General features: G+C 40.1%; 2 protein-coding genes across 3 annotated transcripts; one reads left to right on the top strand and one right to left on the bottom strand.

Moving 5' to 3' along the window:
- Nucleotides 1-67: 67 nt before the first annotated feature.
- LOC110976996 (homeobox protein DLL-3-like) lies at nt 68-8,144 on the top strand. Of its 2 annotated transcripts, none has more exons than XM_022230764.2 (3): nt 68-2,321; nt 2,956-3,134; nt 4,719-8,144. In XM_022230764.2, exons 1-3 carry the CDS (start codon nt 1,946-1,948, stop codon nt 5,166-5,168), a joined length of 1,005 nt encoding a protein of 334 aa, XP_022086456.1. In that variant the 5' UTR covers nt 68-1,945; the 3' UTR covers nt 5,169-8,144. The 2 variants fall into 2 exon arrangements, with proteins under 2 accessions (XP_022086456.1, XP_022086447.1); XM_022230755.2 differs by having other exon boundaries at nt 2,917-3,134.
- Nucleotides 8,145-9,871: 1,727 nt separating this feature from the next.
- LOC110975037 (homeobox protein engrailed-1a-like) lies at nt 9,872-24,985 on the bottom strand. The gene is made up of 2 exons (XM_022227131.2): nt 23,749-24,985; nt 9,872-12,545 (listed from the first exon to the last, which is right to left on the bottom strand). The coding sequence occupies exons 1-2, from the start codon at nt 24,089-24,091 to the stop codon at nt 12,163-12,165; spliced, it is 726 nt and encodes a 241-aa protein (XP_022082823.1). The 5' UTR covers nt 24,092-24,985; the 3' UTR covers nt 9,872-12,162.
- Between the last annotated feature and the right edge of the window lie 1,600 nt (nt 24,986-26,585).

Below are 26,585 nucleotides of genomic sequence, written 5' to 3'. Positions count from 1 at the left end.
GCACGAATGCTAAATATGCTCTTTGCCAATAATTATGTTGAACACATACATGTACATGTATTAGTGCATTTCATTTGAGCAGGTGAGCCTGTTGAAGACCTATTTAACGATACCTCCAGGATCACATACCAAAAATACACTAAGCATCGACCTCAAAGAAAGAAAATTACGTTAGATTTTACAGTACATTTCTCTGTACAAATCGCCCAGGGCGTTTTCTCTTTAAATTCTCTCTCCTCATTTTCACCCTGTAAGATATATATGTATGTATGTCTGCACATTCATGCCTAAGTTTCAAAATATAACCGGCTCTTTTAGGGTGAAACCCTGGGAATCGCTTAAAAATTTATATGCTGTCACAAAACCAGTCACTTTCCTTCCTTCTGAATTTTGGTTCACCGTTGAGGTACATTCATACTACATACCACCAGTACCACCCTACATGTGTCAAGGGACAAACTCATCAATCACTTATCTTTTTTATCCCAATCTGACAACCTCATTGGTCGCTCTTAGAAGAGCAGTAGCCAACAGGCGTGTTTTTCCCCAAAGGTAATTAAACTCATCAGTTAATGTTGTCAACAAATGACACCACGCACCATAACAGATGACCACCAGTACGTTGTTGACAGAAACACTGGACACAACAAAACAATGCAGGAAAAAAATACTTTCTCAGAATGTATGTTTTGGCTCAATGCATCACCAGCCACCAAGACAATCGCGGCTTAATGTCTTGCTGGTGAGAAAGAAGGAGAGAAAAACACACAGTAAGGACGTCCGACTGCAATGATAATGCAGAGTGAAAGAACATGTGTAAAGGCGTTTTCAGAGCAGGCGCCACCATGCCGCCCATTTTTCCAAAGCCTTAACTCGTCTTTTCTTTGGGCCCTGGCATTCCCCTTTTTGTCTGAGTTTAGTGTCTTTAAAGAAGCCGTTGCGGTCGGGGTAGTGGGGGAAGGCCATGCCTCTCTGTGGTCAAAAGGGGACGATGAATACCCCCTTACGGTGAGAGGAGTTACAGATACCCGGCGGGTTACACAGAGACGAAAGCTTTTATAAAGCTAATCAACATGAAAAGAAGGAGTCAGATTCGTTTACAGATACCATTGTACTTGGTGTACTTTGTGTGACTTGCTCGTGTTTTATTGCCTGAGATTGCCTGGTACAGTAGATGCTGGCTTCCAAAGAATTAAGACAGAACTGTATTGGGACAGGGTTGGAGGACATCCAGCTGAGAAGAGCAATAGACCGAGAGGACTTGACGAAGCCGGTCGACTAGATTTGCATCCAAGACGCTCTTCCCAAAGCTCTGGAGGCTTATATACAGACACAATGAAATATTAATCGAGAGGTAATAAGCTCCAGTGGATCTCTCTCAGTGGACAAGCCAATCAAACACGAGGAGATAGGACGCACACCCCGTGACCTGATACAAACATGGACAACTACATACAACGGGATGGTCGATTTTTTGTTTACCGTCATAAAGCAGGATGTTTAGGAAACATTAGGAGATATCTCGCAGATTAACTCTAACCATCTGTGGAAGTTGTGAATATTCCTTCCGCACCTGTTACGCTTCTTTATAAGGCAAATTCTAATGGATTCAACCAGACGGACCTGCTTGCATGATTTTATTCATAGTTGAAATGTTTTGTACATCCTTCATCGTGAAATAATCGTCGTGAGGTGAGGACAGTTAAAATAGATTATTCGGTGATGAAATAGACAGGAGAACAACAATAAGATTACCTAGAACAAACTTGAAATACAAATTTTCCACCATCTAGATACGTCAACACGGGATACAAAACTGTTAGAATGTTTAATTTTGCCATTTAAAGAAGGTTCCATTTCTACAACTAGAAGTACCCGTCGAGTCAAAGTCTTTTAAGTCTGTGGCTGCATTCAGTAACAAGCTCTAAATTCAGGTAATCCCGTCATGAATTCAATTTTCGAGTGTTTCGATTCACCGAGCTCCAAATCAGCTTTCACGGAGTTCCAACAGTACCATCAGCTTCACCATCATTTTACTGGTGGACCGCCAGCGCCTACCACCCCGATGACATGCAGTTCAACTGCGGTACCACCATCTCCGTATGCTGTTCCACCACACCCCAGTATGCAGTGCACCCCAACGCCCAGGTCGTTCTGCGAACCAGTTACAGGCACTCCGGAGACAGCATACAACGCGACCGCCTCGTCCATGCAACACCCCGTCAGACATCTCGGATATTCCTTTCCCTTGAGTCCGATGGGGAGTCACAATCATCATTCAGCTTACAGCCATCACTATCACACGCCGCAAACAAGAGAAGGTATTGCACTCGTTTCGCCCTTACATCTTACTGATCTTTTTGAGAGTTGTGAACAAGCCTAGATACATTTCCAATGTTTTAAGTTTGTTAAAACGAGAACCCTAATCTGCAACACTGCAATAATAAGTACTTCGAAAAACATTTATTTGAACTTGTACGGCGAGTCTTCAAAGTTTCAAAGTCCCTAAAACTTTTGTTACTACCGAATCATTTTCACATGAATGTATGTATATGTTTTAAACATTTAACGGTATTCTTTTCTTCTTATAATTTTTGACTACGGGAGAAAGACAAAGTAAGATATATTAAACAGTCCACCAGGGATTCTTTTTGTTAGAGAACAATTACTCTTTTCAGAAACAAATAGTATTGTAAGATGTAATTTTCATCGTTCAGTTTACTTCTCCTGGTCGATATCATTTGAAAATACTGCACAACACCTAATAAAATCATTGCAGTAGTCAGCGTGGTGCCCACCCTAACCTTGGCACTAAACTGGATATCCGTCCACACTTTTCAAAACATAGTGCTCAAAACTTGCGTGCAAAGCAGAGGGTAGTATCATAATTCCATTAACTTATTACGATTTTTCTAGAATACCCCATTCAATCGAAAGAGGCCATTTTGGATACAGATGACGATGATCAGGCCCTGCCTAAAGTCAACGGCAAGGGTAAGAAGCTAAGGAAACCACGAACCATCTACTCCAGCCTGCAACTACAAAAGCTCAATCAGAGATTTACCAAGACACAGTATCTGGCGTTACCTGAGAGAGCGGACTTAGCTGCTTCCCTTGGTCTCACTCAAACTCAGGTTAGTCTTTACATTTGGCAGTGCATTCTCAATGGTTGATAGAGACTTCGAAGAATGCCATTGTATCGTGAAACAAAGACACTTTTTTGTTGATCTCAATGGCACCCTTAATTTCCACACAATTTTAAAGTTTTTTGTCACTGTTTCTTTTGTTGTCAACAAGTTTTAATAAACAGGTTTTTCAAATACGTTTGAGGCATAAATCACGAGTATGTTCGTTCAGTTAAGTTTATTGTATGTTCAAGTGTTACTGCCATCTTGGAAGCTCAAGTCGTAAATGCTGAATGTTGTAGAACAGTTAATCAGTTTATTAGTTTGTTTGATTACGCTATTTCATACGTGTCTAAACGTAGAGGACTCTTGACTTCAAATATCTCTGTTACCATGAAATTATGGTGAGTCCCCAGTGCAGCTTTGAGAACAAGACCTGTAAAGTATTCCATTACCCGGCGACATGAAAAGATTGAAGAATGGAGTGGGACAATTGTATACCGATACTTATGGTCATGAATTAAGGCACTTTGGAGAAAATTGAAAAAAATACGAATGAAGGGTGATACATGACGTGTCTTCCTAACGGTTTCCTCCGATACCACTTATGTACAGCTCGGTTACAACACAGCTACTTGACAATCGCTTGAGTTTCAATGTTGGACAAATGCTGTTAGTTTTGCACTGCAAAAATATTATTACCAAGTCCCCGACCAAGTTCTATCCATAAGGTTCATGTCACAAACATAAACAAATAACTCTCAGACCATGTTCAGACCATCTGACCACAACCTGAACAAAAACCCAAACCCCGTTTAAAACCTGGAGTGGAGGACAAAGAGGGTGCTTAACAGAACGTAAACACAAGCAACTCCGCCCCTGGTGGGTGAACAATTACTGTGCCACACAAGCTGTGACACTGTGCAGGAGATAGCAAGCCTACTTTTACATCAAGCAGTGTTTGTGTTTGGTAGTCAAGACTCTCAAGGGATAACGTTAATGAGGACGAACTCGACCAGTAAGGCTCCTTAATTAGCAAAAAGGGCACAAGTTTGGGTTTACCCATTACAAACACGCTGGCAAAGAGAAGACTGGTTAAGGATGTGCTTGGCTCAACATAAGCCAGACACATGCATAATTTATTACGATTTACTTTACTCGCATTGGTTTTACTAGAACAATGCTACAGCATAAGTGTGAGTCCGTTTTCCATTAAAGGTTTATAGACTTTATAGAAATATGGAGAAGTTTTTCGATGTGAAATAAAAACAGGTATGTGTGTTAAAGCCAGTTTGTGTCGCAAAACACTCAACGCGGCATTTTATACCGCAACCACCCAACAAAAACTACAAGCATTACTAAAAGAAGAGCTAAAGGGTTTCCAACAGTCCTATAAAAGCATCTGGGATAACTCTTTTTTTGGATGCATAATTATACACTTGGATAACCCATTGCAAAAATCGAACTCGGAACACAGAGGTGGAGGACGAGGAAACAAGCACTACGCAAACTTGACTCCCCTTAACCAAATTAAAGAATTATAAACCAAGATGTAAATATCATTTAATTAGTTTCGCTTTCATTGAATTCCAGGTAAAAATTTGGTTTCAAAACCGACGCTCTAAGTACAAAAAGTTACTGAAGCAGCAAGGCGCAACGCCCACAAGCAGTACAGGTAGTTTGGATTCGGAACAAGACCAATCACAGACTCCTACCCTCCCAGATACATTGAGTCCTCAAGATACCGGAACACATTCTCTTGAATCTTCCAGCCAGCCTGTCAGGGCGTCATCTTGCTACAACCGACCACAAAACATCACTTCTCAATTACCAAACGGTGAGGGCAATTCCACCCATTCCAATCCAACTCCATCCTGGGATTACAGTGGGGAAGTCCTAGGTCAGGCTCTACGATCGAATCATGGTGAGAGTTTCCCTTATCAACAGCAGCAACTGGCACAACATTACCATTATTCCTGGTTTGGACAGGATATAACTGCTGGCTTACCCCCACAGCATATAATGGCGCCAGTGCCTCAATGAACAGAACGAGACTGCACAACGATAATGTTTTATTTTGAAGTAAGACAACTATTACATGGTTACTCGGACTTCGCTTTAACGTTTAAAGTTGTGATAATGCATATTAATGACTGTCATTTTGGTGTATGCTCCTTCACAATAAAACGTGGACTGCAAAAAAAGGATATCTTGGTAACAGGGAAAGAAAGTTGGCGTAGCCAGTCCATCTTGTCCAGAAAGTAGCAGACGAAACTAATCTTGAAAAGCATATTGGTATAAAGATGGTTGTTGGACTAAACTCCGTATGAAATTACTTTCTGGCAAGCTGTCATTTTGAAGAAAGCAATGAAAGAACGCCATTTCCAACAATGCATATACATGTATAGACGCATTTTAGGAAAATTACCATGGGTGCGTTCGATTAGCTTATACGTGTAAATCAAACTTACACGAGAGCGTTCGTTTAGCCATCACGTGATCCTCGTGCCTGCCCTGGTGGCAGCCACTACTACCCCGGCGCTGGCGAGCGGGTCTCTGGAGGCTACCCGAGTGTAATGACGTCACGGACGGACTGTTCGTGCATGGACGTACACTATGGAACGTGGCGGGGACTTGACCTTTTTTCCAAGAGTGCCCTGGTGAGTACACTGTAGCGTTCGATTACCCTCATTTCGAGGCTTCCCTTGCGTGTAACACTAGTGTATTCAGGGAAACTAATCGAATGCACCCCATGAGAAGCGCGCAATCGCTGACGCGAGACACGCGCGCGCTTACTACGTGTATAATTTAATTAAAGCTACTGCCGATGGAATAAAAAGAAAAAACTAAGTTCGACTACAACCCCCATTTTGCAAGAAAAATAAACCGATACGACCATTTAACAACAGTACTGGAAGAAAAGAGAGGCTGCATTTGTAATGGCCAGGTATATGTATAATGTACAATGGTGGAACTCGAATTGCAGGCATCCTTCCGGCTCTAACGTCCACTTTTATGTTCTTCGATGTGTATGCTTAACGAGGTGTTAATACGAACTTAAATCAACCAATATTTTACTGAGTAAAATAATGTGTAATGGAACAAAATTTCAATACAATATTGTACGTCTTGGAGCTTGATTGGGTTATTTGTTTTAAATTTCTCCTTTTTCAGTTTTATGTCGGCCATCAAGAATAGAAAAACACTGTGTAGACCTAAACTATTGATTAATAGAAAAACAGTATTTGAGAGATTTTTAATTTAGGGGTGGGTGAAGTTGGTAACTTTTTAAGATGTAAACATGGACCTCCCTTGTTTCATGTATAGATAAGATTGTGTAAACCGTATCGTTCTTACAAAATAATGGTGGCATTGTACATAAAGCATGATTATGGTAGTGTTATTTACTATGTCGATTATTATGTCCAAACATTTATATTTGAAACTTAATTACATGCGGACCTAAATACATGTAGATGTACATGTTTAACGAAGGTTGTACAGAGCTATACTTCTGTTGCATTTTGAGTCTTGTTAGAGGATGAATGTCAGTTGAGCAGATTAAAATGTATACGGCAAATTGGATATAACGATACTAAAGCATCTTGGTCCAGAATGGAATGTCTGGATCAATTGAAAGTAATCGATCACAAACTCAAATTTCAAGACCTACCTCTTGAAAGGTGTAAATGTAGCAATATCGGATTGAATTTAGGGGAATAATGTGATCCAAAGACTTGCTTAGTTCATCATGTTCAAACCAAACTAGATCAATGACTTACATGTCTTGTTTTGCATTGGTGTCGCCAGGCTAACCTAGATCGATGGGATAACAAGTGAAGTGAAAGGAAGCCCTCTAAATTAAAGGATTACAGATAACAGTATTGTACACTTGATTTGCGGCAATTTAAAATACAATACATGTACATTTTAAAATACTTGCCTGAAGTTGAAAATACTTGTTCCTTATAATGTATATTAACCTGCGAAGAATAAGCTAAGTTTTTAAATAGTACCTATCAACCGTCTTTTCCCTTCTATCGCACAATGAAGAGGATTGACATCATCCAGCTCCGTAAAGTGAGCTTGTGCGTGATGATGCGCTAAAACTTGAGTGATTATCGCGGTGCAAATAAGAGTTCTTGGATCTTGGCAGGGAAGACTTCATTAAGCCACGGCCAATTAGTCCCATTGACAGGCTGCCACCATGCACCCAACGTGGCAAGGCCATCGAGACACTCTTACACAAAAGCCCGCGGTGAGCCACTTTCCCATCGGCCACGTTTGGAGTGGTTGGCCGGTGCTTTGCCGGTATGACGAGTGGATGGTGCTGTGAGGGAAAAGCCTGACAAAATTAAAGGACTGGTATTTTCCTCTCTTTTTTCTCAGCTGGATTCCAGATATATTGCGGTATTTTTCAAGTTAGATATTGAATTTTCTATATCTTTTTTTTTTTTTGCTTAGTGTTGTTTTCCAATGTCAAATATCTTCAGCACACAAGGACATGGAAGTCTATTGATTTTTAAATTGTTTAGTGATACTCTGCTGATTTTTTGTTAACTACTTGACACACGTATAAACACAACCTGCTCAGAGCCATTATTTATGATGCAAAAAAGGTCATTACTACTAATTCAATCGCTACAACAATGCAAACACACCGAAACAGTTTCAACAAGCAATTCCTAATAGAACATGTAAATCACATAATTTAGATAATTATCTCGATCACCAAAAAAAATCGTTGTGGTAGTTAAGCTCATCCTGTTTTTATTTTTGGAATGTCGGGAAAAGACAAAATTTTGATACTCGTATTGATGCATTTTATCATTTTGTTTTTCGAAGTTCGGACAATTGGCTGAAGGACTCATCCTTAAAATGTGTGTGTAAACTTTTTAGGGAAAATCATTTCACATGGATTAATGAGGCTTTCATTTATTTGAATGTTTATTTCTCTCCTGGAATGAAGAATTTACCTTTTTGAGAGATTTAATATATTAGAGCCTTACAAATGTACAAGTATCTGAAATATTCTTTCAGTCTTGCCTACTTCCACTGTCTTGACATTCGGTTTTGCTATTACACACAGTTCCCCTTACTGGTTTTCGAATTCCCAAGCAGCCCACCATCATCACCTCTCGACCCTGACTTGATATCCAAAGAGGATGTCTTTGCTTACTGTAGCGAACGTCTGCCCTCTTAATCTTTGTATTTGATATCTCACATGGAATCGCATTTCACTGACGTTCACCCCCATTGGTTTGTCCGTGTAGCCCACCTGTGAAAGACCCAGGCAGTGCCCGCTTTACGGACCGTGAGACTGACTCCATCGTGTAGTCCTTCTCAAAAGAATCTTTTCGTGATGGACAAAAGGGCGATTTTTGACCCACGTCGCATTTCCTTTGTTGCCATCTAAATCCGCTGTCTGAAGCACACGCCGTGATTAAGTGCATTATATACGCAGCTCATTGGATAATCTTAAAGGAGGGGAAGTGGCATACGGCATCCTGAACATTTTTCTTTCAAAAGAAGCGGGCATACTCCAATGCTCATTGAAGGCTCCTAACAATTACCCTATGTATAAAAACTAAAAATGAGCTTCTCCTTGTTCCAGCTGCCAGTTGTCTTTTATCAAGGATGGCAGATGTTGCTAAAGGAAAACAAGATGTTGACGCAGCACTGGTTGACAAAGACTCCATCAATCTAGTTAGTGATATTTAACCAATGGAAAGAGATTGGTGATGAGTGCCTCATTTGTGAGATTCGAAGGAGACATGACAAAACTGTTTATTCATGATGCAAATTATAGTTCTGATTATACTCCTCATATATAGTCATCACAAAATTGATTTTCAATCAATAAATTATCGTACATTAGGGAATTCATGGAATATGAAATTAATATTAGGCCGCACAGTCGGGGGCTGCAGATTCCCAAAGTAATTCATAAAAACACGTAGTGTACAAAAACAGTAAATTTCACTAAAAGTATAATTTCGCTAAAAATGCCAACACCTGAGAATATAACATAATAATACGGTATTTTCCTATTATTATATGTTATGGTAAGTTACGTTTAGTTTAATACTTGTAGCTTTAAAATGAATCTACCATCTGATCAACCAAAGCTACCGACGACCTTTTTTTTCATCACAGCCCTCAGCATGGTGGCCGTTTCAGAAGTCAAACCAAAACCACCTACAAGGAATTCCAATTTACCCTACCAAGGGGCCGCCACAATGCCCGCATTTTCACAATCTCACGTAGCGCCTGGGATGTTCGTTTCATTCCGGGCCTATTTCGTTCGACCTCGTTGAAGAAAAAAATCTTAAGGGATTCAGTCGGTATAAGTTGCCTCAGAAATCCTTGAAGTCACACCTAATTGTGTGTCAACGCAGTAGGTGAATGCAGTTTTCCTTTCAGATCTTTCTTGCGCTAAGTCATTTACATTTTCCATACTGTATACTATGGTTTACTCACGATGATGGAAAATGATTTTCCTGGTTTACTACGCGGGGGGGGGTTCAAATCAAGAGAGAAAGAAACGTATATGACGTAACAACAAGCGTTCGATCACGTGCGGGCTGGATCATGCGTACATTTAGGATTTGAGTGAGAGAAAAAAAAAGAATAGCTGAAAAAAGGTAATCGTTGCGTGATATTTGCCTGAAGAGGGCTGTTCCAGTGGAAATGTGACATTCAAAGCATTGAAAGTTCATTCAAAGCACAAAGCATGACAAAGTGACTTTTCGTTTCACACTTATTTTGTACATGTTTTATTGACATCCATTTTAGCAATTAGACAATTTGTATAAACCTTGCAATCCTTTTTCATTTAATAATTCTGAAGCAATGTTTGACTGTTTTATAAACACTAAACATTCTATATTCGATGGACAAGCATCCATTACAACACAAAATCCAATGAAAACAACGTTGTGAGCAATCCAACGTATATATTTCCGGTTGCAATAAGGAATGATTGTAGTTACACAATATCTGTTTATGAAACAGATTTTATATGTATGTTTATTTCCCTCACGAAAGATAAACATGGACATGATATTAGCGAACAATCACAGGTTAATGGCTACCAGGAATTGACTGACGTTAGCACTTGGCAATTCCACCATGTCCGCCTGACTGTTAGTGAATATCGGGCCTGTATTTTGTAGGTTAGGGTTAAGACTGTGGGTTACAACTACATGCATCTACATTATACTTGACTGAACCATGACTAAACAATAACGCAAAGCACCGTGACTACGCCCTCAACGGCACATACGCAACACAGGTTATAAACACAGACCAGACCTCGCCCGAAAGCGGTCAAACACTTCCCAATCAGTGTCGTGTCACTCGAAGTACTGAATAATTACATATGTGCAGAAATCTTGGCTGTTATAAGTTGACGCACTGATAGTCTCAAGAACTTACAATACCCTATTAAAGGTAGTGTACGCAATAAGCTTCTAGAGCAACAGCTTCGTCTACAGACTGTCAGCGTGTCCCCTGATATTTCCAACGAGTGAAGACCAAGACCTAGCTCTTGGAAACAGATTCGGGTGCAGCAAAAGTCATTGAGCAGGGTATCTTGGTCGAGCTCCAAAAATCGAGTCCAGTTTTGAAAAATCCAAGGAATTGTGTCCTCTCAAAATAATAGCGTCAACGTTTCAAGATAACACGTTCGTTAACATAATACGTTCCGTTTACGCGAATGACGGGAGTTTACGTTTTGAGTTAAGGAAACAAGAAATCTTTGCTCTTAAAATACAAAGACTTGAAGAGGTCATTTTTCATTTTAATTTAGACATTTACATATACATGTACTTTTTGGTCCGTTATTTTCCCATACAAGTCATATACGTCCAAAATAATAACCTAATAATTAATTTTCAATGAATGTATGTTAACAATATGCGCGGATCAAAACTTTGACAACAGCTTCTCGAAATATCTATCTGTTGAATTAATATTTCTGTACATATTGGAAGTGTTAAAGGAACTTTTGAATAAGTAAGCAAAAGAAATCGATGGTTCCTCAACTACTGGTGAAGATGACTGTAGAGAGTCTACTGTCTTCAATAACACCTCTATGAGAGACGACGCATGTTTAATTATGATTGTGCAAAAGGAAGGCAAACTTAATCAGCGACTATAATTCAAGGTATTTACTAATGATACTTATAAGGTCTGCTCTTACGAGCATGACGACACGTCTACGTCAGTGATAATCCATGCAATATGATATAATTTACCTTTTATGTACAATTTATCACAAAAAGATTGTTGGCACAATCTCCATGCCATCCACGCATTTAGTGGTTGCCGGAACGACAAAGCACCATCAACCGTATACGCTTACTTCAATAAAAGCGAAGACAACTTCTGCTCTCTGAGCCAGGGCGCAACATGTACATAATGTGCCATAATCTCTCTGCACAAAATGGAAGCTGTAGCGCCCTCTTTTGAGCCGTTGACTGAGCATCATCATAATAATACAAACGTTGGGGGCAGCCTTCCAATATACCTCTCCAGGATTAGCACCGACATGCCATATATCACACCTTGTACCGGTATGTAATTACATGCAGTAGAAACAAATCTAGGCTTAAGGATATCTCGAAAACGAAAGATTGATTACTGGAGCTCGTTTGTCAGTAAGGACATCATGCCATGTAACAGGCTTTACTCAATTTCCGAGACCGACGATCAAGATCACAACACAGGTCCAAGTAATCCGTTTATCTGGGACGTTATCTTGAAGGAATCTACTCCGGACGGTTGTGAGTTGTGATCCGTGTAATGCCTGATGACATTCAGAAATATGAGCGAAATGTGAGTGGAATGATGTGACAAGAAAACTTTGCTTTCAAGCCTAAACATTTTCCTACACCACGATCCTATGTAAATATAATGCAAGTTGTGTTTCAAAGTTTTGCTGTCGGAAAAAGGATAATGTCCTTAAGTTCAGATTGGCTTTTAAGCCAATATCATTTTCCATTTTAAGACTGGTCTTGATATATTGTGGCTCAAATTACGACGTTGATAAACTGGTGGCCTTCTCCATTGTAGACTTGGACTTGTCTTCACTTTCGACCGCTACAACAGCAACAGTGGAGTGGTTGTACAACCCCTGTTTCATCAGTTGCAGAGCTAACGAATTACGCATCCCGTTAGCTTTCTTGATCTTAGCTCGCTTATTCTGAAACCAGATCTTGATTTGCGACTCATTCAGACGGAGCTCTGCCGCCAATCCGCGACGGCGCTCTTCTGTCAGATAGTTACTCTGCTGAAACTCGTGCTTGAGCCGCTGAAGCTGTTGTGCACTGAAAGCCGTGCGGGGGCGCTTCTCGTCCCGCCTCGAGGCGGCTCCATCAGCGATTGATGTACGAGCTTTGATCTTCCGAGTTCGTGGTCCTGCAAAGAAGGTTACAAGAAAGCATGAAGCGTCCGTGGAGGAAAATGCAGAAAAGCTACTCGGATGGATTTCAGCGAGCCCGGGTTTTAACTTCGAACTTGTAAATCCTGTTGAATTTGAATTTAAAATATACAGTTTCATTTCATGAGAGGAAAACATGTTGTAATACACGTCGTGATTTTCAACAGGTTCTCTTCCTTACACACTGTCCAAAAAGGACGTAACATTTTACGCCATCCTGTTTTTGAAAAACATGCACATAGCGAGGACGTCCTAAACGTTACGTTGGATTGCGCATAAGAATTCAAAATGAAAAGCTCCTTCGGACTTGGCATGACAAAAACACTGTGACGGGGCAAAAAGAAAACACACGGTGCGTTTCTTTAGTTTTTTGCTTTATTTACTGGTTCACGCCACGGACTAAACAAGGAGTTTTTTTTTACAAGAGGGCTGTGTTATTTAATGGCCTTGGTAGAAATATTGAACTTAATTTCACAAAATGTTTAAAAGCCGTGTCCATGAACTTAATGATAAACCTTGTACAACTTCTGTATGTCCATTGGAGAAAAAAGCGAGATACTCTAATTCGATTCACGGGACAATCATTCATAAGGCAAAAAAGTGAAGCCGAAGTTATAGATGAAAGATACCAGACACCGGGGTTACATTAATTACTCGATATGTTAGTTATAAAATGTCGACGAAATAATAATGGATAGGATAACACCCCCCCCACACACACACAGACACACCCACCCATACTGGTACAGATCGACAGTCTCCACAGTATCATTATTAGAAATACAAAATCAGGTCTATATGTCCTAACCGATATAGTTGTGTCTTATGTTTTGTCTTTCAACAAGCAGCTGTTTTCCTTATCTAAATAAAGATGTCTAGAAAGCATACGCTTTTGTGTTTGGAAAGTAAATAGCATCGCCACAAAGTTCCACAAGAAGACGATACTTGCACACCCGCATTCCCAATGAAAATTCCTGGTGTTTTTCCTTCACATCTACGGATCCACTAGGCATCCATCGGCAGGTGAACAGGCGGAATAGACGCCTGTGGTACATGTACAATCGAGACTCTACTCGACAGACCCGTCCTAAAGCGGACCCGTTAAAGTGGTCCCATGGGGTCTCCAGTTTGCCACTGCCCTTGGATCCAACGCTGTTGGTCCTGCTGGGAGTTCAAGATCGGACATCGACTGCAGAATTTCTTCTTTCCCATTCTCTGAGTTTGAACTGTGCCTGCATAACCTTGGTTCGCGTTATTATTATGGGTAGTGTCGCAATACTAAACCTTTAAGTATTTTAGCTGTCTGGTGTTGGCCCGTGACGGCAAACAAAACTCTTCTGTGGGTGATGATTATTATTAAACATTCAACACTGTCAAACAACAAGCACATTGTCGTAATTCTCTTCCCTGCTTCTGCATGGTGTCGAGTCATTTGAACAGATATCTACAAAAATGTTGACCTCTGCGCGACTTATCAACATCAACTGGAAGGGGTTTTAGAAACATCTCCCAACAGAGAACATAGGAAAGAGGTTTATCATCGCTTGTTTCTTACCTTGAATATTATACAGTTCTAGTTCCTAGAAGGTATTGTGTCTAACTCGCAGAACTTATGTCGGGCAAATAATGACAATGTATCACACAAATGACAGCCCTTAGCATTCAGCTTGCCTCTATTCCTAAGCATTTACACCCCAAAAAGATCAGCACAAATATGTCAAACCATGAGCATCGTTTGAACATGATTGACCAAAAATAATCAGTTGGGACAAGGAAAACGACAAAAAAGCCGGAATCAACCATTGACGCATAATTACGCACGCAAAGAAGTTGGAAAAATGACTGGGGGTTGTTCCTCTCCCCTGCCTGTTATTCATGCTTGCATTTCTTTGTGTGAAAACATTCTCAGGAACCGGTGTTGGCCAAATCAATCATGGACTCATGGTGACAGTAATACCCCTGTCTTTGCGCGGACAGAATAACCCCATTAGGGCTTGTGAGTGAATCGCCAAGCAGTAAAAATCCAGCCTTTTAAAATTTAAGTTTTAAAGTTTGTAAGATCAAGAGAGAAAAAAGTGGTGCCGCAAGAAATAAGTGCTATGATGTTATATGTCACTATGCATCCTCTTGCAATAATAAGCCTGGGCATGCAGCTGTGTCATTGTCATCGAAGCATGAACTGTGATGAGAGACCCGGGAGATTCCCTTACCTTCTTCCCCATATCCCAGCGGCATGTCAGACCCAGGATAATAACAGCATTCTGATTACTCGGGGAGGTTTTTCATATCCCAGGCAATTTCCACCGGCAGGACTTCAAAAACACGAGGGACAGAATCATCCTGCGGCGGTTCTTGTCAGTGTAGCGACCGTGTTTCGTGTGGACCACCCTAAAAATATCATCGAGGAGTTGCACTTGAGGATGGAAGTCAAGGAATTGAACTGGTAAAGCCGGTTGATTGTCGCTTGAAGCCTGCGATAGGCTGCAGCACCACAAGGCAATAATGTGATTACAACGTTGCTCAGCGCGTAGTCAGTACACGTACCGGTACTGCGTGGCTGGCTTGGGGGGCTCCAAGGGGTCTACACCGCCTGCTACCGAGGAAGCTGTAAAGTGGTTCGGGGAGGGTGACCGGGCGGGCAAGGGGGCAAAGCTAGGGTCATTGCGGCCCACCCAGACAGCTGTTGCTCCCATCGATTCAAGCTATGGATCTTGGGGCTCACGTCCCTAGTGAAGCCAGCAGGGACAGACGCACTTTTGTTTCATGACTTGCCATCTGACAAGAAGGCAAAAATTTAAGCAGTTAGTTGTCATGGTGTGCTTCTCGCGTAAAAGCTGCAAATGTGGACCAGCGATGTATCCTTCCACCAAGGAATACAAAATAGGTACTAGGGAGGGAAGAGATGTTTGTTGTGCTTGATTCGCCGTTTGTACCCAGAAAGGCATCGAACTGAATACTTTCTAATGAGCTAAGAGGGTCTTTGGAGTGTAGATGGTGAGCACCAGTACGCATTATATATATACACACAATATTATTATGATGTAACTGGAGTTTTGTGCGAACTATTCACACGTTTAAATCAAACTATTCTAAATGTATGCACCTAAATGTATTAAAATGTAATAAACAAATACCTACAAAAGAGACTCACATTTTCCAATGCAGAGTTAAGTCACTTATTCTAAGTCATCCCATCAACTCATCTAAAGTTGATTTAATCTTAAAAACATTGGGGTTTTGTTCTGAAACTGAAAGCCTTAAAACCCTGTTCTATTTAAAATTGAAAAATTGGTATTATAGCAATAGTAAGGAACACTAACTGGCGAATTGACAATCATATCGGTCAATTTAAACCAACTTTCAAATGAATAAGTACTGACACAATTTGAACATTTTGACATCCCGTTTTCTTATTTCATTATCTTTTCACTAAAATCAAACAATAACCGAGGTACAGAATACGGTTACCAATCATGGTAGTTAAGTTGATCTATTCTGAAATGACCGTCCAATCCCCACGATTCCTTTCTACCTCCTTCCTTAACTGTGAGTTGAACCCACAAGGAATATTTCCTCCATTGTCTGACAAACTGCATTGGAAGACCTAATTAAAAACCCTGTACGAATGAAAGTAATCCATGTCCTCAAATCAAGAATGAAAGCAATAACGTTTCTCAGACAAAAAACAACATTAACAAGAGGGGGAAACAGAAATCTCGCGCCCTCATATTGGGATGACTCATATTGCGTTCTCCTAACTAGTCCCGCCCTTTTCAGCCTCCAAATCAAGCACACAGAGTTAGCGTCGGGCAGTATGAATAAATCAGTACAACACGCTCGGGTCTTATATACTGGATGTGTGATTTATTGAGGCGTGTGCTAGCTCACTGGTTGGCGAAGTGATCGCTTTCAACCCTGGCCGCTTGCTAAGCAGTGGCGGTTTGGACAGCGAGTTAGAGCGCGACGGTGGAAAAGCACGGTACCTTGAACCGCGGGCCTGACATGGGGCCAGCCGGGCCGACCGCTAGACCCCTCGTCGTGACACCTCTCATTCTTTGTGGTGCACTATGTTGTCAAAAACATCAAGTTAACGACAGTAGGTGATGGATAGGCCTACTCTATATCATGACAGACTTCGTCGAGTCGTCAAATATTTAAAAGGATATGATGGGCCCCGATGTGCTCTTGAATGCATGGTTTGACGTTGAGAAATCGCGTGCCCAAGAAAAGAATGGGAGAAAAATAAAGAAAAGTTCTCAATTCCTACGATCAATCAGACATTATTTATGTAGCAGGAAACGTGTGTATTTGCATACAAGATACATTATTGAACTTGACAGAGGCTGGAATAAACACAATTACGGCACTATGCCCCTAAAAAAATCAGCATGTTGACCTGTAACAAGCAAAGCGCCCAGAAAAAAGTGGATGAATGCTAGCCAAGTTGGTTGATCCTCTGATATACAGGATAATAATCCCGGTACAAATATTGTGCCCTCAGACGGTAACAACGGGCTCGCTTAAGTTGGTGAGAAGAAGAAAGAAGTAGGAACCTCTCATAAGAAATAATCATAAAATTAGCCTACATTTGATGTACATAGTTTTAAAACCTACGTTCAGTAAGGCTGTTACAGCTTTGAGGTTCGACTGGCGTCTCCCCTCTAATCGACGCTTTGTTAGAAGCGGGGTATGTGCAGTGCTTGTTAACATCCAAACAGTAATGCTGCAACCTAACGGTAACTAACTGGTCAAAACCAAATTAAGACTTAAGTTTGCTTACCTGGTAATTCCCATCTTTATTTTTGACGAACCAAACAACAAATCTTCCCCTTGTTATTAGAGCGATTAATGTAGTCATATAAAGCGACATTAATTATTATTTGCTAAGTTTACTAACTCCAAACAATTAAAACGGCAGGTTTTGTATCTTAATATTTCTAAGATTACCGTTACAGCAAAGTGAGTTCATGAGTGAACGTTCATATTAAAGATCGGGATCGACTGCGATCGGAAGAATTTTCACCTCGAGATATACACTTATCTAAAGGTTGTACGACGCTCTCCAACTTGATAGACACCATGGCATTGATATAACAGAGAAGGCAGGTTGGCAATCACAACCCCACGATAAACTACGCGTTTAAACTTTTTTCTCTAAAAACTTCTGTTCTCAGCTTACAATGAAATGTGTTGAAGATCGTCTTTAAATGTTGGGCGGTTTAACAAAATTAAATGTGTACCACAGAAAAGCAATTAGCGTTTGAACATATTCCCGAACGTATTTCGATGTAAATATCTAAACGCGTCTTGGGTTAAACGTGGTAAAAGTGCGTCTGTACAAAAAGTGCTTAAACTCTAACTGCCAGTTTTACAGCGTAGTGCGGCTGAGTAAGACATTTACTTTCGTACGTTTGAACGGGGCAATGAATACGGGAGTTTCACAATAGTACGCCTCCAAGAGTTTGCAACGCGTTCACCGATCAGAATGTGCAAGATCTGTCGACCTTTTCCAAATGCGCATTGGGCCGACTGTTTGGGTCGATTGGGCGCACTGTTGTGAATCACCCGTATTAGTAAGAAAATAGTCCTTAAATTAATACTCCGCTGCGCGAAGGGATTCATGGTGGTGAAAGGTTCTGTACACAAAGCTAGCTATGGCAACGATTAGCCATCTGCATACCAACACATGACAGGTACTTCTGTATTTTTAATGAAACATTATTGTAGAGTTTTCAAGAGCAATTTCTCCTGAAGGAAGTTTTGACCTCTGGTTTTTATCCCGCAAGCAGCCAATAAAGGTTACTTATGGATTATTTATAGAAGATTATGTTTATGATGTATAAACTATGAGACACATAAGTGTAACTGTAAATAGGAAAACAATCTGAAAATAAGGGTCCGCTCATCTGTCGGCACGCCCTCCCTCTGTTTTACGAACTATTATTTTAAAATCTTATTAGTGTACCGTGAACATTGTTATACTGTGAAATCTTTCTTAGGTTTGCAGCACTTATCCCCATAAGGTCACTTGAAATGGGTAATGCAGTTGTCTAAAGGTCAGACAAAAAATTCAAATCCATGACTGTATCACAAGCCTCTTGCAGACTTTAGAGAAAGCACAACGAAAACTCGGAGTTCCAGCACTGATCCAAAAAACACGGAAAACTAAAATCTTAAGATGTCACTGTCCCTTCTTATGTGAATCTTTATGAGTGATAACTGCCTGATTACCTCCTTTCTGCAGATGCCTGGTTGCAAATCTCTCCATTTGATGGATGTTAGCAATTAAAATGCAAATTAAGAAGCGGCTCGCTGTGAAGTCTCTATTTATTCGGCATGGAAAACATTTACAATGGATCATTGGGTCACCGCGGCTTCAAAATTACCATAAGTGCAGTGTGCTTGTTCTTTGATCTGAGCAACGACTTCAACATTTCGTATGTGCGATGATTATTGACAAGAACGCCCAAGGAAGCGTGTTGTAGCCTCTTGCATATGGTAACAATCAACTGTTATATGCTTATCGTCTTAATCTAATTTACGTCAGCAAGTCCATGGCCTGATAAAATATGTCAAAGCTATGCATTACAACTTCACATATAGTTTTAGAAGGGTCAACCATTACAATTACTGATCAATCTAAAGATTTATTTACAAAATAATTTACTGGTTTCATTCAAATAAGCCTGAAGGTATATCTACTGAATTATAAAGACAATGCTACATAAAATAGAGTTAGAAATGAGAGAAACAGCAATTTTCTTTAAACGGTTGCTGACAGTCTTACTATTTCTCTGTTTATTTTGTATTTATGCTCTACGTTATTTCATTCAAATTCAATGAGCGTTTATTTAAACGTCAAACACAAACTGGGAAAAACATCAGGGGAAGTAGGTCTAGCTGCCGTCGTTGTCCGCAATGCTGTAGGCCCTATTTATAAAGCAATTACTACTTCGGAATTCAGTTCTGAATGAAATATAATGTCTTAGTTTTCGCATATACTAATGTATGTTTGTCCCTCCAGGCTGAACCAGTTACTCGTCAGCATGAAGATTGTTAACTTCATCATGTAAGATGGAGAGAGCAATAATCACATTGTAATTATAACGAAGATGGCAACAGCCATAAATATCATCAATTCCCCGCACGGTCCGCGTGGTTAACACGGCCAGCCAATACGCCGGGGATTGAGACCCAATACCCCGTGTCTTTCCCGCTCGCTGCCCCAGTGCGAAGGAAGGGTCCCTTCTCACCGAACGGTATCATAAACAGTGCCCGTTATTATCATTATCATACACCGGTACCTGAACTGTAACAACACACACAGGCAATATTAACTCCATAGACATCTGTCCATAACTAATAGACTCGAACGGGCTCTATCACGGCTAAATCAACGGGGTAATGATGCGCAATATATTGACTCTTTCACTGGAGCGTTCTGGTTTTTGGCGGACTATATGCATTAGATGCCGGATCTTCACCGAGTAGATTCGGTCGAGTCTTTTCGCCGCTTCGGTCCAGTGCGTCACGTAGCGTAACTATCACGGGCAGTAATTGCCTACTTCATCCCCCCATAACGAATAATAATGTCAACTGTTTCCAAATGACTTTACTAAGGAGTCACAGATGGTTTCATGATGGTCACACTTCTGTACTAACGCCTCGGCCGGAGAATTGATGAGACACTCTCTCAAGTGTTACCGCGTGGTTAAAAAGAGACTTAACTAGTTTGTTTAATATGAGCGAGACATTAATAATGCCGGGTAGTCATCTATCTTTGTAGTATTACAGGAAAGTTGCTTGAACGTATCATTCTGCGCTATAAAGTCAAGCAAAATGGGCTGGCATGGAAAATTTTGAAAGTGACCGACACCCTAAAGCAGCAATGAAATTGAGTTCGAAATTACGAAGGCGCAATCTGATTCAGGCGCATGAATCGTCATTCGTGTTCATTTGATGTTTAGCAATTTGGCGGTGATTCTTATACTGAGTTTTAGCAAAATTATTATCTTTAGCATCTTTAAAGACGGTGAACAATAGTGAGTCAGCAGAATGCATTCCAGTCTCTTGTTCACTGAACTGTGTCGGTATTCGTCACACGTGTACAGAAAGAAATCATTGCAGAGACAAATAGGCCTAACTTATTATGCAAGAATAAGATAGTTCTTTTCCAAAAGGCCTAAACTGTATTATGATAAAAGAAGTACTTAACATATGTTACGGAACACAAGTTTTCAGGATTTTTTGAGAGTAAATTGTTTATGATTGCAATATTCACTTCAAGAAATTATAGGGAAGGTATAAAAGGCCAAAACGTACGTTAGTAATGTAAATCGAAGGGAAAACCAACAATGTATAAAGATCCGAACTTCCAATGAACTATTCACTTCACCAAACCTCGGTCTATTTGCCAATTTCAATTAAGGGTCAGACCTTCGTTCCAATTTAAGTCGCAGACTAAGAGTATAAAGCTAATGTCGCGGTCTTAAAACTTTTTCCTGAGAAACATTTAATGTCGCGGAAATAGTCCTTTCCGCGAACTACAAACTGCGTCCCAGTATCGCTACAATCTGACCGACGCAGTGCCAAGAGGGTTAGACACGGCACGTCAATGCACAGGGCTAATTGTTTCTGATTCAAGGAACGATGTTGCTGTTGATTGCAGGAAACAGTTTGTGCACCAAGTTTAGTTTGCCAATCATTGACTAAACTAGTCAGGGAATTCAGATGGCTGTGAAATCCTTAGCAGGATGAAAAAGTGGTTTTGCAAGAGAAGCCCTTTTAAATTTGATAATTGTTCTGTACCTTGTTCTAGTCCCTCTAGGAAATATGGTAATGTTGATTGTTGTACAGTTGCTGATTTTTAAAATAGCAAACATTCACATGTCCTGACGATAACTACAGTGCGTAATTTCTATTAAGACATTACTAAGACATTATTGATGATTTCAAATAAGCCCAGGACATTTTGTGAGGAATTGGTGAGTTCTAGACGGCAAAGGCAAATGACAAGGCAAATGGCAGCTGGTTGTATTTGTTCTGATAAAAAATATCTACCAATACCTAAGTCAACATTGACGAAACGGATAGAAACTGTATTGTAAAAAATCGAGGCTTAATTGGGTAACCCAGTCTTAAGACAAAATCTGGTGATTCACAATTGAGGCTTAATTGGGTAACCGAGTCTTAAGACAAAATCTGGTGATTCACAATTCTTAATATCAAGAAACTGTTTTACGTTATATTTAGCTTTGTTTTTAAAGCAAAAGACTACACAAGAAAATGCTAGATTGCTACGAAGTAACCTACACCCCCCCCAAAAAGAAAAATCTACAAATCGACTGGATAGCATGAGAATACATCGACATGAAGTGAGACAGCATGGGGCTTAATTTCCAGTCCGTTGAAATTCGTTGTTACGTCGAAGTTTAACGTTTGCTGCTAGTTCATCTTAGTGCTAAGCCCACACTCTTGTAGGTTTCTGAAATTCTCGCTAGATCCGAACTTGGAAGCACAATAATTATTAGACAAATAGCTAAATTTAAACTTCCATTGGATGAAAAATACGTTTGGCGCAACACACCTGACAAATAAAACAATGATGGTCATTGGGAATGTTATTCCGAAATGAATAATGGACTGCATGTGATTCTAAAAAGCCTAACGTCACATATTTGCAATTTATTTTTTGTGTCAGAGATACAATGATACTGCAACAATGATACTGCAGCAATGAAACTTTGGGGCTCGACAAACTGACCACATGCTTTTTGCCCCGACAAACGATGCTGGCGTCTTGCCGAGATGCTCCCACGTCACAGATACGGAATCTACGGCGGAGGCAAACGTGTATTTCTAAGAAAGGAAATTTCGTGAAGTCAAATTAAACAAATGTTATTAGGGTTTGATGACTATAAAAATGACTAATAATCGTGGAGGCAATAATTCTATGAAACAGGTGATGGTATTCAACAAAGATCATTTCAAGACTGTATTGCTGTCTACAATAGGGTTTTGTAACTGATGCTGCTTAAAGTTAAACAATCCTTTGTGTTTTTAATTCGATGACCTTATTTCGGATTGAGTAGCTGAAAGTCCACAAGAGGAAATCCAATTACGCTGCACAACGTACGACCAGATTTTTATTTCTTTTTTTTTGGGGGGGGGTAGGATGGGTGTCGCCAATCTAGCCAAATAATTGTGTAGAATTACATAATTACACTTGGTCCTACCAAGCGAGAATATTTTTGAGTGATTATTTGCATGAAATCAGGACAAATTTTGTAATAGCACTGAAGATAAAAACTCACGAATAGAAAAATCTAGATAATGCCCTGATCAAACAGCACAAAAGAGAGCAGAGTTCACAAAGTTCAATAAATGTATGAAAATCGTCCCTTGAAGTCTGCAATCGGGGTATAATTGAACATCTGTCGCTTTATCGGTACAGTATTGTACTATCAGGTTTTATTTAAACCCCTTCACGAGAATTTTCTTATAACGTGCCGATCGACAAAAGAGGTTTCTCTATGAAAGATTGAAACATGGAACGTTTTGGAAACGACCTCGTGTGATTTGTGTTTCCGCACAACGCCAAGACAAGCCTGAGACCTAGGATGCTGGGATATTCACAACCGAAAACATCCAGTCAGAAGCCCTGGATCATTTCGTCAATTTGATAATGACGAAAGAAAGATTTCAGCTACGTATAGTAATTTCAAATCATTTCAATTCCAAAAAATATAATTATGAATTGTACGTCATTTTATTTGTATTTGTTTGTAGCGCATGATGTCTTCGTAAGGTTTACGAAAAAGCACGCGAATGAAATTCAACGACTCGAAGAATATAAAGTTAAAAAAATCAATGGAGAAACTTTGTCTTGTAACAGAACGCGTATCTGCTTTGCTAATTCACTGCAATTCTATGTAATACAGGGAAAGACGAACTACAGTTCAAAAAAGGCATTATATCTTGGTATCTCTTTAGCATGCATGTATTAATGATTTTAGCAGACAAACACGGCTTTACACATCTTTGTCCACCACTGCAATAATAAATGGAAATTCCTCTCAGCTTAAAATTTAATGTCCAACTGAATTTAATTTATTTGTGACTTTCGTAAATTGCTCATAGGATGTATTGTATAATTGATCATTCAAACAGTAAGACTCTTACCAGAAGATGGTCTATCTGAGTACCGAGTACAATAAACCCAGGCTGGCCACTGATCTTGTTTCAATCCCTTCTCGTTCACTACTTCTCCTTTCCTCACTTTCCCAGTAGTTTTGGTTTGCTTAATCTCGTTATTATCGTCTCTTTTGCCTCCATCTTCTTCTCCTTCTTCTTCCTCCTCGTAAGTGCATCGTCCGAAGTCCGGACGGAGGATGTTGTCGATAAAGAAATTGGTGAACTTAGTCCGAATAGACAGATCGCTAGCCGACTCGTGTCCGCTGTCATCGTCGGCACTGCTGGCGCGCTTCTCGGCCTCACTGTCTTTCGACATGGCAGCTCCGATCATTGGTTCTCGGAGTCTATCCCCATGCAGGTATTATGACTTCACGGCAACCTTCAGAGTTTCTTTTAGTCACAAAGTGGCAGCTACGTTTATCAAGAGTCAGGGTCGGCTCGACTGAGACTTAAGTGGATGGGCAGAGCATATAGGCTTAGTTGTTAATCCAAATCGTTTGAGCACAGTGATCACCAACTTTGGTTACTTCCTTCGCACGTTTCAGTGATGCATTACCTGCTGGGTCAGTAGCCGATAACGTTGCTTACAAATATGAATGTAGACCGATGACCAACTTAAGATCAACTGACGTTTACTTTTATTATCGTTTCTTGTTTTCCCCAGAAAGTTTTATCTCGGAGATTCACGTGCTAAGTACACTTCTAACGTCATTTATCCCTAGCTATACCGTAATACCACTTGACGCTGCACATCCGTAAAACTCCACCTTTGTTGACGTTTTGCCGAGTTGTTTTCCAGTAAACAAAACAAAAACTACAAAATTGAACTCTGGATATGTCAATCAAGGAGGAGCGAGTTGATATTTATGATTTTTGTCACAGGTCAGAAATAGGTCTTTCACGAAGGGTCTCTTGCTAAGTGCACAATGGTCACTACCACGAACCTGCTGTTACGAGTCTTTCCTTGTTTTCGATCTAAACGTCAGATAGACTACAGAGACATAAGAACAGAAAAATCACCAGTTTGTCCATGGCAAAAATAATCCAGACGGTGTGATGCGGCGTCGCCTGCGGCCGACCAGTCTTAACACCCCGCAGTGTTACCTCTCAATGCAGTACTTTGTACGGCACGAGCATCCGGGCGATCTTTGAGCGTGACTTGCTATTATTGTGATCGCGTGTGTGCAGGAGTGACTTCGGCGGTTTAAGTTGCTAGCGTTGGTGCGATTCGAGGACAGTGAATGCTGTTTGGAAACTTGGTGTCACGTGGCTGGATCGGTGCCTCTTAACGCAGCCTTGAATGAGGGGCATCAAATTGTTAGTTATTATATACAGTACCTTCGTATAACCATCACAAAACAGTACGCCGGGTCATTAGATATCTGAAATTCAGCAGAGTTCCCTTGCGCCCAAAAATATTGTATATGCTCAAACGGACAAGGTGAACAAATCATAACGAAATACTATTTGTTACAAATGTTACGGACTGAATTTCCGTAATAATAATCTTTGGTTGCGTTACAAAATCTGTAGCGCAGTATTATTTAGAAGCGTGCCGTATGATTGCAGGTTAGTCCATGTTCAAAAGAGATCTTTTGTGATATGCTGCAAAAATAATAGTTATGTTTGTTGTTTTGCTCGTTGTTTTGAAGCAAGGCTGTGTAAATGAGTAACTAGAAAACGATGTATTGATTTGTCCCTCAAACAACAGAATCACTCTTTGCTAACAATTTTAACTTAGCATTCTCGATTATTTGTGTTGGTTGAACTACACCACAGAAAAATACTAAGACGATTTTTTTTCACATTAAGATTGAAGGAAAGGTCAAGTTAGCATTGTAATTACGAACTGCCAATTATTTAGGATTTAAACATTTTCCTAAAAAATACCAGTCCGATCAACGATACACACATCAACAGCTGAAATGTAAACGGGAAGAGTTTTGCGAAACAAATGAAAGCGACTGGTGGAGCAACTGTTTGCCTGTCATTACAATGAATTCCCACTTGGCCCGTTCGTCACTTTTTTGTTTCGTTGAAATTTCGGAGTCTGCACTTTCGACGGAGCTAAAGGTCGCTACAGATTAATCAATGTCCACTGCACTTGTACTTTGTTTCAACCTGATATAAAATCGCCAGTGCAAAGAGGAAGTGAAGATTTGTACCTCGATCTTCTCCTAAATTAACGAGTTCTAAAAACACTTGTTTGGCATCGTCAAGTGTTAACGTATTGCAATAGTTCTCTGAAAAAAATAAAAGTCAAGACACGGGTCACTCTTTTTTAAATAGCACAACAGGGTGACGAAGATTGGTGTCGATGTTGTAAATTATATCGAAAACTAAAATAAAAGTAATGCCTAACACCAGGAAAACGAGTTTAAGTCACGTCATCGCTTAATATGATGCAAACATTCGCATTAATTATTGGGGACAAAGGCTACCACTCTGTGGCTCTCCAAGCACTGACGTACTTGTACTTGTTGGACCAATGTTCAACCACCCGAACATCATAACTATATTTCAAGCCCTTCAGTCATTGGTAGACTTAAGACCTCAATTTTATGCTCCACGGGTATTGTAACGACTAATCTGTCTCACTTTAATGGCAAATAAGTGAATGTAGCAGTAAATGCTGAATCCAGACATTCGACGATTCATGCTGTAGATACTGAATATTCAAACATTAAGCGATTGATGCTGTAGGCCTGAATGCTAAATATTCAAACATTGGGCGATTAATGCCGTAAATGCTAAATTTGAAAATGAAGTGATTGTTGCTATTAATGTCAAATTCTAAGCTGAACTGTTGCTACAAATGCTACATT

Source organism: Acanthaster planci, linkage group LG08 (genome assembly GCF_054643075.1).
Source record: "Acanthaster planci isolate LZ-2023a linkage group LG08, COTS_SCS, whole genome shotgun sequence".
Lineage (NCBI taxonomy): Eukaryota > Metazoa > Echinodermata > Asteroidea > Valvatida > Acanthasteridae > Acanthaster > Acanthaster planci.
The sequence above is the reverse complement of the archived record's forward strand: the minus strand, read 5'-3'. Positions and strand labels throughout refer to the sequence as shown.

What these genes read in the sequence shown, in the direction of transcription:
- LOC110976996 (XM_022230755.2), top strand. Translation starts at nt 1,946, where the DNA reads ATGAATTCAATTTTCGAGTGTTTCGATTCACCGAGCTCCAAATCAGCT. An exon ending in CACGCCGCAAACAAGAGAAG is followed by an intron (nt 2,322 to 2,916) that starts GTATTGCACTCG and finishes CGATTTTTCTAG; the next exon opens with AATACCCCATTCAATCGAAA. An exon ending in TTGGTCTCACTCAAACTCAG is followed by an intron (nt 3,135 to 4,718) that starts GTTAGTCTTTAC and finishes ATTGAATTCCAG; the next exon opens with GTAAAAATTTGGTTTCAAAA.
- LOC110975037 (XM_022227131.2), bottom strand. Translation starts at nt 24,091, where the DNA reads ATGATCGGAGCTGCCATGTCGAAAGACAGTGAGGCCGAGAAGCGCGCC. An exon ending in CTCAGATAGACCATCTTCTG is followed by an intron (nt 12,546 to 23,748) that starts GTAAGAGTCTTA and finishes CCTTCTTTGCAG; the next exon opens with GACCACGAACTCGGAAGATC.